Source organism: Canis lupus, chromosome 30, assembly GCF_011100685.1.
Source record: "Canis lupus familiaris isolate Mischka breed German Shepherd chromosome 30, alternate assembly UU_Cfam_GSD_1.0, whole genome shotgun sequence".
NCBI classification, from domain to species: Eukaryota; Metazoa; Chordata; class Mammalia; order Carnivora; family Canidae; genus Canis; species Canis lupus.
In genome coordinates, this window is record NC_049251.1 from 8,827,047 (window position 1) to 8,845,164 (window position 18,118).

At 57.5% G+C, this 18,118-nt stretch overlaps 2 protein-coding genes across 2 annotated transcripts; one reads left to right on the top strand and one right to left on the bottom strand.

The window, feature by feature from the left end:
- The first annotated feature begins 3 nt into the window (after positions 1 to 3).
- On the top strand, positions 4 to 8,910 carry ITPKA (inositol-trisphosphate 3-kinase A). The gene is made up of 7 exons (XM_038580121.1): positions 4 to 492; positions 6,838 to 6,934; positions 7,006 to 7,222; positions 7,357 to 7,561; positions 7,793 to 7,894; positions 8,137 to 8,208; positions 8,319 to 8,910. The coding sequence occupies exons 1-7, from the start codon at positions 4 to 6 to the stop codon at positions 8,520 to 8,522; spliced, it is 1,386 nt and encodes a 461-aa protein (XP_038436049.1). The 3' UTR covers positions 8,523 to 8,910.
- Positions 8,911 to 9,076: 166 nt separating this feature from the next.
- LTK (leukocyte receptor tyrosine kinase) lies at positions 9,077 to 17,773 on the bottom strand. Its single transcript, XM_038581102.1, is given in 17 exon segments — positions 9,077 to 9,537; positions 9,540 to 9,585; positions 9,688 to 9,724; positions 9,726 to 9,776; positions 9,852 to 9,984; positions 10,085 to 10,160; positions 10,192 to 10,213; positions 10,316 to 10,408; positions 10,745 to 10,853; positions 11,185 to 11,220; positions 11,223 to 11,298; positions 11,662 to 11,751; positions 11,820 to 11,962; positions 15,388 to 16,007; positions 16,756 to 16,906; positions 17,035 to 17,116; positions 17,735 to 17,773. Coding segments are annotated over 17 exon segments (1,995 nt in total). The 3' UTR covers positions 9,077 to 9,346.
- Positions 17,774 to 18,118: the final 345 nt, after the last annotated feature.

The window sequence follows — 18,118 nt, forward strand, 5'->3', positions numbered from 1 at the left end:
GAGATGACCCTGCCCGGGGGCCCGACGAGCATGGCGCGGCCGGGAGGCGCGGGACCCTGCAGCCCGGGGCTGGAGCGGGCCCCGCGCCGGAGTGTCGGGGAGCTGCGCCTGCTCTTCGAGGCGCGCTGCGCGGCGGTCGCCGCCGCCGCCGCCGCAGGGCAGCCCCGGGCCCGCGGGGCCAAGAGGCGCGGGGGACAGGTCCCCAACGGGCTGCCGCGGGCTACCCCTGCCCCGGTGATCCCGCAGCTGACTGTGACAGCCGAGGAGCCGGACGTGCCCCCGGCCAGCCCGGGGCCGCCGGAGCCGGAGGGCGGCTGGCTCCCGGCCGCGGGCTCCTCGCACCTGCAGCAGCCGCGCCGACTCTCCACCTCGTCGCTCTCCTCCACTGGCTCCTCGTCGCTGCCCGAGGACTCGGAGGACGATCTGCTGAGCGACAGCGAGAGCCGGAGCCGCGGCAACGTGCAGCTGGAAGCCAGCGAGGACGCGGGTCAGGTACGGGCCGCGGGGGCGGGGCCAGCGCGGGCCGCGGGGGCTGCGCGCGGGCGGAGGGTCTGGCGCTCGCCGCCGGGCCGGGGCGCGGGGGCCGCAGGGGGGCGCCGCCCCCCCCCCCCCCCCCCCCCCCGCCTGGGCGGCTTTCGCCGGGCTTCCAGCGGCGGGTCGCGGCCCGGGCCCTAGGGCGTCTAAGACGAGAGCGAGGAGGAGTCTGCGACCGGCCGTGGGCCCCGGGTGGGGCGGGGGTGGAGATCGTGACTTGCTGGCCGCCAGGTGGGGCCGGAGGGATCCGAGGGGCTTGGAGTTGCCCCGCGAACTCGCGGAGACACCGGGGCGGGCGAGTCTCCCGCTCTCCCCGCCCCCTCTCCCGCGCGGAGGCCCCACCCCCGCCGTTGCCACGGTTTCCCTCTCCTGAGTGGGAGTGGAGCGGCGCTCCAGGCTCTGCTCGGGAGCCGCCGCCGTCTGCTCCCGGCGCCCGCACGAGGCGTGGACGCGGAGAAGGGAGGGGCTCGGGCCTGGGGGCTCGCGCGGGGAGCGCGATGCAGCCCTGCTCCCGGGCTACCGCTCCTAGTTCAAGCCGGGGGAAGGTAAACTGAGGTCGAAAGCGCTGGATCCCCCTGCTAGTTGCCGCCTCCGATAACCTGGCTGTTCCGGGGCCAGGTCTGACCCTCGGGTAACCCGGGTCAGAGTGCAGCGAAGTCATTCCCAGTTCCTGCCCCTTAGGGGTGTGCAGCGCCCGGGATGGCCATCTCGTCCCCTCTTATTAACCAAGGCCAAATATTCTACAGAACTACCCGCGGTCAATGCGAAGGAGTTGCTCTAGATCCACGTTATGCAAGTGTCCCTGGAGCGGAGGGAGAGGCGAAGGGCGCCCCGCAGGCTCTGGTAGCTCCGAGCCGGCCCGGAAGGGCGGTGGGTGCGGCGGACGCGTGCAGGGGCGGCCTGGGCGCGGTGCGGGAAGCCCAGAGGCGCGGCCTCCGCCTGCAGAACCTGGGCTTCGGCGCTGCTTCGGATTGGACGAGGCAGGGGAGACCCTGTAAGGACCTGCAGCGATCTGTGACTCAGTTACCCGCTGACACATTACCCAAAGGACAGCATGACTTGTAAGGGACACGAGGGAAAAGGGGCTCATAGACCAGGCACACGCGCGCGCGCGCCTCTGCCGTCAGGTGTAGGGTGCGGGGAGGCCCTCCCTCCCCCGGGAGATTGGGGTACTCGCGACCCAGGATCGGCCCTCGTGCAAGCCTGGCTCCTGCAGGGATGCGGGTGCCACCGAGGGATTCCCGAAGCGGTGGAACGCGGGGCAATGGGAGGACTCCGCCTCGCCCACCTCCTGCGAAGCGCGGAGCAGTAGTTCTGAGCGCGCTGGGGCCCGGGTCAGATGTCGACAGCCGAGAGGCGCGAGGCGAGCGCAGAACCAAGTGCGCCAGGACGGCAGCCCCGGCTTCCCCGGCCGCCCACAGCCCGAGGAGCTGCCGCGGCCGAAGCCTGCCTGCAACGTAGGCGGCCCCGCTGGGTCGAGACTCCCGACACCGGTCGCAGCTGTGCCGCGGGCGTCTTCGGCCGGGCTCTCCCGCCCGGAGCTTCGCGGTCTTCCGGCGCGGCCAGGAGCCGGCGCAGAGGGCCGCTGCGGGCCCTTCCAGCGCCCCGGCGGCCGCTCCCAGGCCTTCCCAGCCCCCGCCCGCCGGGGCCTCCCCGAAGGCAAACAGCCACGGCGGCCGCAGATAAGCCGGTGGCTGTTGACAGAGGCGGCCTGCGTCGGCGTGGAGGGGCCGGCGCGGACTTTGCCTCGCCGCGTGCACAGCGCCCGCCCGGGCTGCCTCTAGGGCGTCCCCGGTCAGGAGAACGAGGATGCGCCGGCGAGAAGGGTCCTGCAGCGGCCCTCGGGAGCGCCCGACTGGACAGCCCCTTACGCCCGGGCCTGGATTCCTAACGGAATCTCTCAGAGCAGGAGGCGGCCCTGGAAGCGCTACCTTGCCTCTGCCTGGCACATACACGTGGCACGTGGTGTCTTGAGTGTGTCTTTGGTTCACTCCAGAGGGAGATGCTCCTTCTCCTAGGAGCACCGCACAGCCTGCCCAGAGCCCAGAGCTGGGCTTCCTCCAGGGTAGTTGGAACTGGGCAGCCTCCCTCCCTCCCTCCCGGGGCCCCTCTTCTGGTAGAGGAGGAAGTCATGGGCAGGAACACCCGGACGATCAGGAGAGGAGTTGGGGGCCTGTGCCCAAGAGCAGCTGGCATGACTGTATCTTGGGCCTTCCCTGCCTCTTAAAATAATTTTGGGGTGTTGCCTAGCAGAGGAGAGGTCGTTTGGCTCCTGTTCATTTGTTTCTCTTCTTTCAGTGCTCCAGGATAGGTAAGGAGACCTGGATGCCATCCTGTCCTGGACCCAGAACTCCCTCACTTCACTTTTCACTAATTATAGAGCAGAATTTAGGTTAACAGACTTCCTTTTTAAAAAGCAAATGCCCCTGGGAGGGTGAAGTCGTGGGTCACTTATACCTTGGTGCAAATCATTTTATAAATTTAAACTGATTGCTCTCACCACCACCACCACCACCACCACCACCACCAGCACCACCAGCACCACACCACCACAGGGAGTGCTGGTTTGATAGGGCAATGGGAACGTGAGGAGGGGGCTGGGCTGGCAGAGTGTTTCAGCCAGAGGCTGAATGGTTAGAGGTAGGGAGTCAGGAAGTATAGGGACAAAGACCAAAAACCCAAGGTCCATTCTGGCAGAAGATACATTGAGTTTCTGATGTGATATAAGAAGCAGGAGTCCCCAGGGCTTCCAAATGGAGCTTGGACAAAGGAGGGTCTGAGGCTTCTTAGTGTCCAGCCAAGGCCTTCCCAGAGAGAGAGACAGAGAGAGAGAGAGAGAGAGAGAGAGAAAGAGATCCTCCCTGGTGTGAGGATCAGAAGGTGCCCCTGTGGCTTCCTCAAAGACTCTTTGATATAGTCAGCTCTTCTGGGGTTTTTGCCCCAAGATACCCAGCAAGACTTTGGCTGTGAGTTGGTTTCCCAGACTTCTGTGGAGGAATAGGTCAGGCCAGAATTTGGGACCTTGGCCCTCTTCCCAGCTAGCTTTCCTTCTCTGACATAACAAATCTGCTTTCTGATATCCATACAATAAAATCTTACCTGCTCAAAAATATCTTCCTTGCTGTTGTTCATATGCCAAAATCCCCACCCACCCACTGAAGAATGACTCTTCAGGAGCCTTTTTGGATACATGCATTTTTATCTGCATTATGTTCCCTGGAGGAGGTAGCTCCCTAAGATGGATGGTGGTGAGTTCATTGATACTTCCATAAACTTCTTCCATGTTTGACCATATCTATCACTGGCAGGGGAGCTAAATCCTGTTCTATCAAGCTCAGGAGGTGGCTAGGAGGGCTCAGATGAAGTTGCTGCTGCTCTGGGCTGAAATGATCCTCACAAAGTTGGAGTGAGGAGAGTAAGTGATGGGGCATTTTACCTCAGCTTGGAAGCAAGTCAATGCTGTGTTATTGTGCATCAATCAAGTGACAGTAGCCAGGACTGCAGGGACTAAATCCTCTCTTATTGGGCCCACTTCCCACCTTCCAGCTCCACTCACTGCTCCTTCAGAAAGGATAATGTAGCTCTCCCATCTCACCTCACCCAAGGCTGTCTCCCTCTTCCACTGGGGTGGCCACACAACTAGATATACCCTCTATGTCCCTTCTGGTCACAATGCCACCAAATTCTGCCACTAGGCCCCCAAAGCTGCCTGAAACCATACCATTAATCCCATTCCTTTGAATGAACGCAGAGGTGTCCAGCCAACAGAGAAGGGGCCCCCAAGCAGATCTCAGTGTTTCCCCAGAGAACAGACACACCACCCTGTGGCTGCAAATTGCTTCATGTTAAACAAAGCTAGTTTCGTTTCGTTTTGTTTCATTTAATTTAGTTTGAGAGAAAGCACAAGCTGGGAGGGGCAGAAGGAGAAGGAGAAAGAGAATCCCAAGCAGGCTTCACGCTCAGCATAGAGCCCAGAACCAGATGAAGGGCTGGATCTTATGACCCTGAGATCATGACCTGAGCTGAAATTAAGAGCCAGCGGCTTCTCCACTTCTCCAACTGAGCCACCCAGGCACCCCTTACAAAGCTCTTTCTCATGCAGGGTCCCATTTGACCCCCAAAGGGATTTGGTGTGGTAGCATGGATTTTGGAAACTGCTGGGTATTTGGAACCTGGGGAGGAGGTTGAGCTGGTAGAGAACTTTAGTCAGGGTCTGGGATGCTGGAGTCAGGGAGTGAGGGGATGTTAACATCTCTAAGCCTTGATTTCCTTCTGTAAAATGGCAATAATGCTGCCACCTCATGCACTTGATGTGCATGTGCGTGATTTGAAAATCATGAGTGGGAGAAGAGGGTACAAGATGATGCCACTGAATACACATGGCACATACATCTTCCTGGAATTTTACTTGAGGATTTGGAGGTGGGAGAGTTTTATAATAAAACTTGGATTTATTATGCAGCAGAATGCAAACCTTGTATGTATTTAAAGAGTAAAAAAGGGAGTTTTGAAAGAGATGTCATGCTTCCAGTGGGCTGCTTCTGGCTACACCCCCAGATCCCTGGGGGTTGGACATGTGATCACACCCTAGCGTGCCATGTAGGGACTTCAGTAGGAAAGCAGGAGCAGCACTTTCTGATGGAAGATGAGAAGCGCCTGGCAGGCAGTAGGCGGTCAGTAAATGGTGGCTCGTGTTATGGCAGCAGCTATATCTTCCCAGAGGAAACAGGCTCACACAGATCAAATTCTCACTTGGGATCACTCAGCTAAAAAGTGATGGAGCCACCTGATTCCAGTGCTCTGTCACTAACCCAAATCTCCTCCCCATGGAAAGGGCTATCTGGCCAGCAGCCTCCCCCCTTCCCCACTTAGGCCATTGCCTCAGTTCTCCCTCTCTCTCACAGAACTTCCTCTGATAGAGGCGGCTGGATTTCTGAGTTCTAGCCTTGTAACTCCTGCAACACATATGTAACTCCTCAGAGGCAAGCACCCCTGGAAGCAGGCAGCAGACACACAGCTTGGATGAGCAAACCTGAATACTTCAGAGATTGGGCACAGGACTGATGAGATTTTTTTTTTAAGATTTTATTTATTTATTCATGAGAGATACACAGAGGGAGAGGCAGAGACACAGGCAGAGGGAGAAGCAGGCTCCATGCAGGGAGCCCAACATGGGACTCATCCGGGGGCCTCCAGGATCACACCCTGGGCTGCAGGCGGCGCTAAACCACTGTGCCACCAGGGCTGCCCAGGACTGATGAGTTTTGAATGGGAAAGGGAAAGGTCCAGAGTATGAGATGCTCTCAGGATCTGGTGGAGGCCAGAAGCCAGGATTGTGAGGCAGGAGGTACGCCACAATCTACATTTCCCTCCCAGTTTCATCTGGGATGACAGGCTCTCAACTCTGCATCCCACTTTCAAAGCTCAGGTTTCTGGGTCTAGATCAAGAAGACCAAGGGTACCCCAGCCCTAGTCAACTGGTGAGGAGTGATATGGCATCCAGGAATAGCAAGAGGATGTTGGGGAGCCCTAAGTCATTCTTTTCCCAGGCCCTGCCAGGCTAGGCTCTCTGCCCAGTGCTTTTGCAAAGGTTTGTTTCCACGTCTGTCTCCCTAAATGAGAGTAACCTAATGGTTCAAAATGAATTAAACAATAATCCAGATTTGTCCGGCTTCCGCTTCATGCCAAGGAATGGGGTTCCGAGGTCAGAGGGGTGGGAGCTTGTCACACTCAGACCTCACTACTACTCATAACAACCCAGTCAGAGTGATTATTTCCCCATTTTACAGATGAAGAAACTGACACTCAGAGGCTTGTTTCTTGGGCCCCAGGATCTCCTTGAGGCATTGTTAGAAATGCAAATTTTAGATTCCACCCAGACCTACTCAGAATTTCCCTGAGGCAGACCTAAGTGTGCATTTTTTAACATGGGTGACCATCAGGTGATTCTCATGCTCAGGAAAGTTCTAAATCCTTGACAGAGCACTTTAGCAACCTGCCCACACAGCTGGGGTAGCAGAACTGGGGTGCAAACCTGAGCCTTCTAACAGTACGGCCAGGGCTCATTTCAGCACGATGGAGAAGCTGGGTATCTGTCATCATCTTGTGCCTGTCTCAGTGTCTCACACAGGCTCACAATAAACTTCCCTTGAGTGAGTGAGCGAGCGAGCGAGTGAGTGCACCTATCGTGGGGCCCTGGCTGCTGGTGGTGAGGTGGGGCAGGAGGAGACCCTAAGCCGGAAGAGGGAGGGCTTATGCATTGTCGAGACGCCAGCGTGCAGGCCGGGACCCTGTCGCTTTCAGAAAAGCCACTGGCAGAAGATCAGGACCATGGTGAATCTGCCGGTCATGAGCCCTTTCAAGAAGCGCTACGCCTGGGTGCAGCTGGCCGGGCACACGGGTGAGCACAGGGACGCGCGGTGGGGTCGGGCAGGAGGGGGCGGGGCGGCGCTAACTGCTGCGGGTCTGCAGGGAGCTTCAAGGCGGCGGGCACCAGCGGGCTGATCCTGAAGCGCAGCTCGGAGCCGGAGCGCTACTGCCTGGCGCGGCTCATGGCCGACGCGCTGCGCGGCTGCGTGCCCGCCTTCCACGGCGAGGTGGAGCGCGACGGCGAGAGCTACCTGCAGCTGCAGGACCTGCTCGACGGCTTCGACGGGCCCTGCGTCCTGGACTGCAAGATGGGCGTCAGGTACTCGTCCCCTGCAGGTCCGCGCGGGGGCGCGGGCGGGAATGGGCGCCCTAGCGGGTGCCCCCAGCCGCGCGCGACGGGCTCCGGGTTTGCGTCCTCTTACGCCCCGCCCCGCCGCTGCCCGCGCCCCGCAGGACTTACCTGGAGGAGGAGCTGACTAAAGCCCGCGAGCGGCCCAAGCTGCGGAAGGACATGTACAAGAAGATGCTGGCGGTGGACCCCGCGGCACCTACCGAGGAGGAGCACGCGCAGCGCGCCGTCACCAAGCCCCGCTACATGCAGTGGCGCGAAGGCATCAGCTCCAGCACCACGCTCGGCTTCCGCATCGAAGGCATCAAGGTGGGCCAGGCCCGCTTTGCTTTGCAGCGCCCTGGCCCTCCCTCTGCCCTAACCCCACCGCGCGGTGTCTGCCCTCCCTGTTGACCCCCACCACGAGGCACCGTGCGGCGGCCTTCCCTCAGCCCCCGGCAGCCGACGTCCTGGGAGGTACCGCTACTCTGGTCTGATCCCCTCCCCCCAAGCAGAGGAGAGACACGGGGACCCTGACTCCTCCTGTCCCACTTCCTTCAGAAAGCTGACGGCTCCTGCAGCACCGACTTCAAGACCACACGAAGCCGGGAGCAGGTGATTCGCGTCTTCGAGGAGTTTGTGCAAGGGGATGCAGAAGTGCTGGTGAGCGCCGGATCCTAGAACCCTGAGGTGTTGGGGAACCCGAAACCGAAGGTTGCCCCTTCGTCATCCGGTCAGGTGCCCTCGCCTGTGACTCCCATCGTAGCATTTATTGCACCTGGGGGCCTGTGTCTCCCTCACCACGGTATCTGCCAAGCCAAGCATGCGTCATGGCCCCTGATATTAACAGAGGCGCAATTAGTATGTAGTTAATCTGCCCTCCTCTCCTATCCTGCCCTCTCCAGAGGAGGTATCTGAACCGCCTGCTGCAGATCCGGGACACCCTGGAGGTCTCTGAGTTCTTTAGGAGGCACGAGGTAAGAGGGGTAGGCTCAGGTGCGGGCATTGTGATCTCTGAGGGCTAAGCAGTATACGATGGGGGCTTCTCCAGGAAAGGGCTGTGGCCTGACCCTGTGCATTTCGGCAGGTGATTGGCAGCTCGCTACTCTTCGTGCATGATCACTGCCATCGCGCGGGTGTGTGGCTCATCGACTTCGGCAAGACCACGCCCCTCCCCGACGGCCAGACCCTGGACCACCGGCGGCCCTGGGAGGAGGGCAACCGCGAGGACGGCTATTTGCTGGGTCTGGACAATCTCATTAGCATCCTGGCCAGCCTGGCTGAGAGATGAGGCTGGGCCCCGGTTCTAACAGATGGACCTGCGGCTGCGTCCCCACCATGCATGCTGGCGGCAGAGACTGAAACCCCGCGGTGCGGGGTGGTTCACACGGTTCTGCAGGGCCAGGTGCCAACCACTATGGGACGCACTGCAAAAGCTGGGGGCTGTCCCCCATACAAGACCCAGATTTCTGAGAACCAATGGCACTAATTAACAGGGTGGGGGAGGGGTGGCTGGGACAATGGGCTCCTTCCTCAGCCCAGCTCTTTTGAGGGGGGCTGCGTATCTCTCTAGAGAGGCCAGATAATGAACTTTATTTCGCAGGCACTAGATCTATTGGTCTAACCTCCCACACTACAATGGACAGCCTTTCCCAATAAAACTCAAAGACACCAGCTTTGCTGACTCAGGCCTCATCTCCTTCCTCCTCTGGTCCCTTTCTCACTTCCCTGGCACCCTCATATCCACTCAGATCACTGGAGGGTATGAGAAGAGCTCTTTATTAGAGACATCTGAAGGGTTGGGGGCTTCCCAGAGGAAGGATGCAAGGATGCTCATGGGGGAAGGGGTAATCCAGAGAAGGCTTTCTGCAGGAGACAATTTCAACGTCTGGTCCCAAAGATCAAAGGCTGGGAGTGGCCAAGCTCTTCTCCAGGGAGCCTAAGCCGGTTTCCAGGACTGAGGGTCCAGTGGTGTCAGGTCAGCCCTGTAACAGGCCCAGACACGAAGTACAGAGGAGTGTGCTAGCTACCTAGAAGCCTGGGGATGAGTGTCGGGAGGAACCATTGCTACTGTCAGTGCCTGCTTTCAGTCCTCGCTTTCAGGGCCCTTGGGGCTCAAGAGCCATAGGGCAGATTCCTTTGGAATTTCCCCTGAGGTTGGAATTTGGATTTGAGGGTCTTGAGTCCAGTGCAAAGAAGGCTCCTGCCCCAGCTCTTTAAGCTCTCCAGATTCAGTTCCTGGGTCTGTCGGGATCTTAGGCCCTCCGAAGACCTGCTCCTCAGCCCAGAAGTCCCTTCCTGCTCCAGGGTGGGCCCAGATCCATGGGCAGGGCTGAGTTCAGCACATCAGGGTCCTGTAATGGGGGGAGCAGGAGAGTAGGGGGACACAGCCCTGTTTTATGGCTGCTTTCCTGACCCTCAAGATCAAGATGGTCAAGGCAGGTCAGGGGGCACACCTGAATGCAATTTTGAAGATGCTCCAAGATGCCTTGAACTGGGGCAGAGTTCAAGCTGGTGCTGCCAACACTACATCACGGTATGGTACCTGGGGGAGAGGCAGGAGTTTGTCCTACCTGTGGCTGTGAAGGACCTTCCTCCCTGGACAACACTCCATACTCACACAAGTCCTGGACAGCCCCTGGGAGGGCCCATGCGTTTCCCTCCAACGATGAAGTACAGCATGTCCTGATTGGTCCACCCAGGGTAGGGCATGTAGCCTAATGAGATCTCACGGAGCAGCACCCCAAAAGACCTGCATCATGAGGGAAAAACTGAAGCCTATCAGGCACAACCTCCCCTTTCCCTCACATGAGGTGGCTCAAGGCCAGGGAGGGGGTTGGATGTGTTATCCCCAGGAGTCTGTCTTGGATGTGAAGATACCCTCCTCCAGAAAGGCCTCTGGGGGTATTCACTTAGCCAGCAGAGGTATCTCACACACACACACACACACACACACACACACACACACCGTAATAATTGGCTCTATAGGAGGGAGGAGGGGAGTGATGAGTTGCTCAAATGCTACCAGAGTGCTGGTAAACTCCCTTGGAGAGGTGGCCTTCCCCAGCTCCCTAGACACCACACCTGTAGATATCTCTTGCCATCCCAAAGTCGCCAGTCTTGGCCACTCAGCTGGGCCCAGTACAGCTCAGCAGGCAGTTCCTGGCAGCAATGTCTCTGCAGGCAAAAAAAAAAAAAAAATCACTGCCAGAACTCAGATGCTCTGGCCCTCATCTATTTCCATAAAGTTCTACAGAAGAGCTAGTCTTTTTTTTTTTTTAAGATTTTATTTATTCATGAGAGACATAGAGAGAGAGGCAGAGACATAGAGGGAGAAGCAGGCTCCTTGTGGGGAGCCCGATGCAGGACTCAATCCCAGGATCCTGGGATCCTGACCTGAGCTGAAGGTAGATGCTCAACCACTGAGCCACCCAGGCGCCCCAGGAAGAGCTATTCCTTGGGGAGAGAGTTGGGCTGCTCCCCCACTCCCTCCTGGCCAGGATCACTCCCAACCTTCGGATGAAGTGATTTTCCTCCAGGTAGTGGCAACTCTGGGCTATATTTTGGGCCAGTTGGAACAGGTCCCAGATGGCCAGAGGTGATGGCTGGACTGGGGTAGGGCAGAGGGTGCATTTTAGCCCATGCTTGTTTGGGGACATGTGGACAGCGTCTTTATTTATATATTTTTGTAAGATTTTATTTATTTAATTGAGAGAGAGACACACACGAGAGAGAAAGAAGGAGAGAGAGTCCATGTGCACATGAGTGGGGGGAGGGGCAGAGGGAGAAGCAGACTCTCCAATGAGCAAGGAGCTCCACACAGGCTTGAACCCAGGACCCTGGGATCATGACCTGAGCCAAAGGCAGATGCTTCACTGACTGAGCCACCCAGGCACCCCGGACAGGGTCTTTAGATGGGCCAAGAGGGCTGGGAGAAGGGTCTTACCAAGTGTGGCTGGCTGTTAAGAAACTCTTCACGTCCCCTCCATCAACTGGAGCAGAATTAGGCGAAGGAGAGTCCTGAGGCTCAGCCCCACACAGCACACAATGTTCCTTTTTTTTTTTTTTAAGATTTTATTTATTTATTAGACACAGAGAAACAGAGACATAGAGGGAAAAGCTCCCTTGCAGGGAGCCCAATGTGGGACTTGATCCCAGGACCCCAGGATCACACCCTGAGCCAAACAGATGCTCAACCACTGAGCCACACAGGCGTCCCAGCACATGATGTTCTGATGGCTGAACTTGCTGAGGGAGAGGTGCACACATCCCAGTTGCCAGCAGGGAGGGAAACCAGGCTCTCGGTTCCACAAAACTAGAGACAGGCTCTACATCCCTCCACCTGCTACCTCTGAGTCCCAGGGTGAGAGTAGCTGGCCTGGCAGGCAGTTCTGCTTCCACCTTCCACCCCTGGCTGTGGCCTGGGTGCAGCTGATGATGAGGGCCTCCATGAGGAAATCCAGTTCATTCTGCTGAGAGCAGAGTTCTGGCAGGGTTTGGGGAGGAAAAGGGCTCCTGAGCTCCCCCAGACACTTCAGGGGAGTAGGCTGACCCTAGCTCCAGCAATTGGAAGTTCCACCTCTCTCACCTTGACAGTCACCAGCAAGGGGCTGGGGTCCCAGGGAAGGCCAGTTACCAGTCCCTCATAGACTTCTCCAAAGTCACCGTGGCCCAGGGCTCTGCAGGAAGACAGGTTGGAAAAGAGTGGGTGGCCAGGCCTGACAAAGGGTCCTAAGAGGGTCTAGTGCCTCTTTTACCTCCCTTGCCATCCCCTATATAAGCAGGTGGCCCTATCTGAGGACTCAGGCCTTTCCGCCTCCTGGCATCTCCCCAAGTACAAGCCCTACAGAGGCAATGTTGACTGGCACAGAAGCAGGGCAGAAGAGAGAGATGGTATGGGCTCAGGGTCGGGGTGGGGGTCTGTGACGAGGTTTTCCTTTTGTCCTTGCAGATGCCCTGGATAGAGGCAACTCTTGCTCCAAAGGAATCACAGGGTCCCTACCATCCCAGAATTGGGGATGACAGCTGGCCGAGCTGACCGTGGACAAGTTACTCTGCATTTTGGAACTTCTCTGATCTCTATCTCCTCCACACAGAGGTTTGGGGCCACAAGTGCTCTATGAACCATAATTCACCACAGCAGGGAATGGGGATGGGGATGGAAGTGGGAGGGATTCAGAGCACAGAGGTTCTCAGAAGGAGGGGGAGATGCCCATTAAGGTAAATGTTTTCCATGGGATTCCACAGCTGCTTAGAATCCCAGAGGAATTCACCACTGCTGTGCTGGAAGCAGGGGTCTTGAAATGAGCCATGTCTGTCCCTGGGACCCCACACAGCTCAGTGAAGAGGTGGGCAGCCTTGAATCAGCCATGCTGGCTGGATGCTCCTTACCCAGAATCAGTACCCCACACACCATAAGGAGGCTCAGTGTAGAGGTCACAATGACAGTCACCAACAGAACCAAAAGGCCTGGTTGGGTGGGCAGGGCTAGGAAGAAACAGACACCTCCAGTGGGAAGCTCCTCTCTATCCCCCTCCCCAGTTGTACCCCTGACTCAAGACTCAGCCCAAGTGTTAACTTCTCCTTGATGCTTTCCCCGCTTGTCCTAGATAAAAGCAACCTTTCCCTCCTGAGAACCCCTAAAACACTTTAAGCCTCCCATGGCAATTGCCACTTTAATAGATATCTATATCTAAACCTAGATACATATGTAGATAATAGGTAGGCAGAGATGATAGATAGGTATCATCCCTCCCATACTAGAACACTAGTCTACATGCTCCTTGAAGGTAGAGCATACACTGATGCATAACCAATCTCCCGCCCAGCACCCAGAATGGTGCCTGGCACACATCAGTCATCTTTCCCAGGATCCTATTGCTCCTCCCAGCCCCCAGCCCAAGGAGTCTAGACCTTGGACAAAGGCAGTACTTACCCATGCAAGTGATGTTATCTGCAGCTAGCTCCATGCCCTCTGGGCATAGGCATTTGACTAACCTCTGCCTGCCTCTGGCAGTCTTTTAAAAGGCAATGACTGAGCAGCCCTGGTGGCTTAGCGGTTTAGCACTGCTGGGCAGGATCCTGGAGTCCCAGGATAGAGACCCACGTTGGGCTCCCTGCATGGAGCCTGCTTCTCTCTCTGCCTGTGTCTCTGCCCCTCTCTTTCTCTCTCTGTCTCTAATAAATAGATAAAATCTTTAAATAAAAAACAAGAGGCAATGACTATAGCTGAGGTGCAGTTGGATCTCCACTTCTCCATGGCTCTCGGTGACTATGAGTAAAAGAACTGATACTGCAGGGTGAGGATGGGAGACAGATCTACTTTTCAAGCTACCTGGTTAATTCTAGCCTTGGACTTTGGAACAATGAGCAGTACCAGGCATTTAAGGGGTGGAGGGAGGGCCTAGAAGACTTGTCGAGCCTGTATACTCCCTCTTCTGGGATCTTTGAGTTCGCAGGATTGAGCTTGAAAATTCATAGTAGGGAGATATTTGACAAGTGCCCCAGAATGCCCTCATTCTGGCATCACAACTGATAGCCTAGTTCTCTCGAGTATTCCTGTGCTGTGCAAGAACCAGATAGTTCACAGTATAGAGCTGGTGGCTCTGATGGGAGTGTGCTCAGGTATTGAGGAATAAGGCTAGGCCAGGCTGAAATGGCAGGTAGGGGTAGGGGTGGCTAATACCTGCCAGAGGCTGCAGGTAGGGTTCACTGCTGGGGTGTATGAAGGATATCTCATCTTCCCCATCAACCCATGTCATTCTCTGAGACATCGCCCCCTGGAAATTGAAAGTGATAGAAGGTTTGGCTACAAAATGGGAGGAGGAAGGGACACAGAGATGGGAAGCTAGCTTATGAGCAGTTGGGAAGCTGTTGTCTTCCAGTGTAAATCCCAGTACAGCCCTCTCTATACTAGCATTGCAATACAGCACTGCCAGCTCATAAGTGGGAGCCGGGAGCCAGGGAGGTGGGTGCAAAGTAATCAGCTGGAACCTGAAGGCCTGGCCCAGGCTGGCTGGACAACCTCCTTGTCTGCCTGAAATCCTCTGACTTCATGTCCTCAGCTATAAAATGGGAGAGGCCCAATCCGCATGTCCCATTTTGTGATAATGGAAAAGATGTATATAAAGTACTTGTGAACAGTATGGCTCAGACAGACCCGAAGGTTCTGTCTCTACACCAGTGATTTCCAAACTCTGGAGTGTATTAAAATCACCCAGAGGATTGATTAAAACAGATGGCTAGGAGTCTCCCCTAGACTTTCTGATTCAGTAGGTTTTAGAGGGACTGAGAATTCTCATTTCTAACTTCTTAGTGCTAATGCTACTGGTTCAGAAACCACTCTTTGAGAACTACTTATTTAAATCATCCCTGCCTGAAGCACCTAGGTGGCTCAGTCAGTTGGGTGTGCCGCTCTTGATTTCAGCTCAGGATCTAATCTCAGGGTCCTGAGATGGAGCCCCTTGTGGGTCCCCTAGTCAAGCCCATGTCTAGCTCCATTCTGAGCATGAAGCCTGCTTAAGATTCTCTCTCTGCCCCTCTGCATGCACCCTCTCTCTCTCAAAAAAATAAAAAGTAGTAAATAAACCATCCCTGCCTTTCTGCCTCTCTGCTTAGTTTGCTAACTCAGCCAGCTCTAAGTTCCTGGGATTGCTGTAGAGCAAGGAGACTTGTGATGAAAAAAGCCCTGGATTTAAATGAAAATCAAGGGAATCTTGTCTGCTTGTATGATTTGCAACTTACTCGATCTCTCTCTCCCTCTTTTTTAAAAAGATTTGAGAGAGCATGAGTGGGACTTGGAGAGAGGAAGAAAGCGAGAATCTTTTTTTTTTTTTTAAGATTTTATTTATTTATTCATGAGAGACACACAGAGAGAGAGGCAGCGAGAGAAGGAGGCTCCGTGCAGGGAGCCTGACGTGGGACTCGATCCCGCGTCTCCAGGATCAGGCCCTGGACTGAAGGCGGCGCTAAACCGCTGAGCCACCGGGGCTGCCCCAAGTCTTAGGGTCTTAATTAGACTCCCCACTGAGCGTGGATCCCGAGGAGGGGCTCGATCTTATGATCCTGAGATCAGGACCTGAGCTGAGACTAAGAGTCAGGTACTTAACCCACTGAGCCGCCCGGGACCCCCTAGTCTTTTTTCTGAGAGCCGTTACCCGGCTCGCTTACTCGGCCTGCTCTGGGGCCCGGAGCAAAGGGGCTCCGCCGCTTCCCCCCTCCCCTTCGGGCCTGTTCTAAGGCTGCAACGTCACTTCCCCCGGCAGCCGCCGGCGCCGCCGCCCCCGCCCCCGCCCCCGAGCCGCCGGCCTGGGCCACCGCGCGCCGGTCCCGCAGGGAGCGCCCGGCCGAGGAGACGCGGCCCGCGACGTCCAGCCGCCCGCTCCACCTCGGGGCGACAGCGGGCCGGCCGCGTGGCTGGGAGGCCTCACCCGCCGCCGCCCGCCGCCGCCAGCAGTGGCTGCAGCTCGCGGGCGCGCGGCCCGGGGCCAGCGGCGCGTCCAGGAGCTCGCGCCTGCCGTCGAGCGAGGACCGCACCGGCCGCGGCCCGAGGGACTGGGGACCCCGAGGCCCGTACCGGAGCCCACGCGGACCGCCGCCCCCCGAGACGCCGCGGCCCCTCCGCCGCCCTGACTCCCCGCGGCTGCCGAGCGGCTCTCGGCTCCCCTGCGGGCGGCGCTGCGCCCTCCGCGAGGCCCGGGCCCCTCCTGCGGGGTTGAGCCGCCCCTTCTCCCCCGCTCCGCTTCCTCCGGGGCAGGCGCGTCTCCCTGCTGTCCCACTGGGATCAAGCGGCTCCCCGGGCCGAGGGGGAAGGCGGCGGGGACGAGGCCGCCGCGCCCGCCACGGGTGGTTCTTTTTTTTTTTTTTTTTTTTTTTATTTATTTATTTATTTATTGATGATAGTCACACACAGAGAGAGAGAGAGAGGCAGAGACACAGGCAGAGGGAGAAGCAGGCTCCATGCACCGGGAGCCCGACGTGGGATTCGATCCCGGGTCTCCAGGATCGCGCCCTGGGCCAAAGGCAGGCGCCAAACCGCTGCGCCACCCAGGGATCCCCCCACGGGTGGTTCTTGGCGCCTTTGCCCCCGCAGCTCCGCAAGCTCCGGGCGAGTCCCGGTCCCTCGACCTTCCGTCCTCAGGCCGCCCGGCTGACGCAGAGGCGGGTGACAAAAGTGGCTCCAGAATTTCCATCTGAGGGACTTAAGAGGCTGTAGTCGATTTTGAAAAGATGAGACTAGCTCTGTGCACCAGGAAATTCGATTTTACACTTATTTTAGGAGGGTAATGGAGATGAGGGGAGGCTCAAGCCACCCGTTGGCCGCCGCTGGCCAGGGGTTCTCCATTTGGAGGGAACAGGCTCGTAGGTAATCCAGCGCCCACCATTGCCTCCTTCCGGGACTCTGCTGGAAGAAGGGACAAAGCCACTAGGGCGCTCCGGGTCGTGGGATACCCTACGACAAGGTGGCGTGCCCCAGGCCTTCGATCCCTGCCTTTAGCACCTCAGACTCCCAGGTCACCACCCACTCTCCCTGCTCCACAGTTACAGGTCCGGCCGTCGGGGCCCAGCACAACTGCAGGCCTTTCAGAGGCCCAGTGGCCGCACTGCCACCCCGCGCTGCCGCCTGGGTCTGCCTTGTTGCACCGTGTTTGTGTGGGTTGTTGTCGGCCGCTGGCCCTGTAGGAAGAGAACACCCAAGGCCCTTCAGGGCCCTGGAGCAGGGAGGGAGGAAAGGGTCAGAGCATCTGCCCTGGCCTAGTAAGGTGAGCAGAGGTAAAGGGAGGAAGAGCCTGGATGGAGCTCACTTGGGGTAATTAGGGGAGAAGCTGGCGCTAAGCCACTAGGTGGGGCATTGACATTGGCTTCTTGGGGGCTTGCAGCTGGAAGCTGCAGGGGCAAGAATGGCAGAAAAGGTGCCTGGGACACCCAGCTAGAGCAGAGAATGGCTCCTGAAAAGTATCAGCGAGACAGCGGGGTTGGGAGAGGTGGCATGATGCTAACGGGGGCCAGAGATAAAAATAAAGAGAGAACCTCTCAACAGCCGGCCCTTGCCTTTTGCCGTCTCTGTCCTAACCTCACCCAGTCAGGACACACCAGCACCTGGAAGCCTGCCCAGCCACCTCTAGTTGCTGCAGCCCCTCAGAATACCTGCTGATACCTCTGCAAGTTTCTCCCCTTCCCAGTGAATGACCTGAGGGCAGCCCTGAGTTTGGTCCTACAGGTCCCCCATCCTTTCCTTAACCTAGGTAATCTCACCCCCAGGCAGTGCTGAGACCTCAGGACCTGTCCCTCCTTCCCAAGCTGGGTGATGGGAAACCTTGAATTCAGGCAGGCACCATGTTTCTGGGCCCACTCTCCAGGGGCACTGACCCAGAATCCTTGGCCTTGAGGGTTCTGGGCCTCTGGGGGAGCCTCTAGGACTGGTCTCTCTCAACTGCTGTTCCCAAGCCTAGGAAAATACCTCTAAACGGGTGGTTCCTGGACCAACAGGAGGTACTTACCCACCCATCCAAGCCACAGCAGCTGCCAGCTGGAGCAGCCCATGGCTTGTTCCGCCTGCCACAGCCAGGGTTGTGGACTCCGACCTTGTCACTCCAGCCTGACTGCCCCTTATAGCAAGGTCCAGCCGCTTACTAGACACTGCCAGTCCTAAAGCGACCTGGCCACTCCCACCTCAGACCCCGGGATGCTGAGGGAGGGAAGGGAAGGGCATGTGGGCAGCAAGGTCCACATGCCCTTCCTGGAAGAGGCTTGCAAGCATCCCTCCAAGGCTCCTCTGTCTGGATCCGTTGGGTCGGCTGCTGGCTGCCTCAGACGATAGGGTGGGTACAAGGTAGGGGAGGAAGTGCCCCTTTTGAGGCAGGAGTGAAAAAAATGGCAAGCCATACC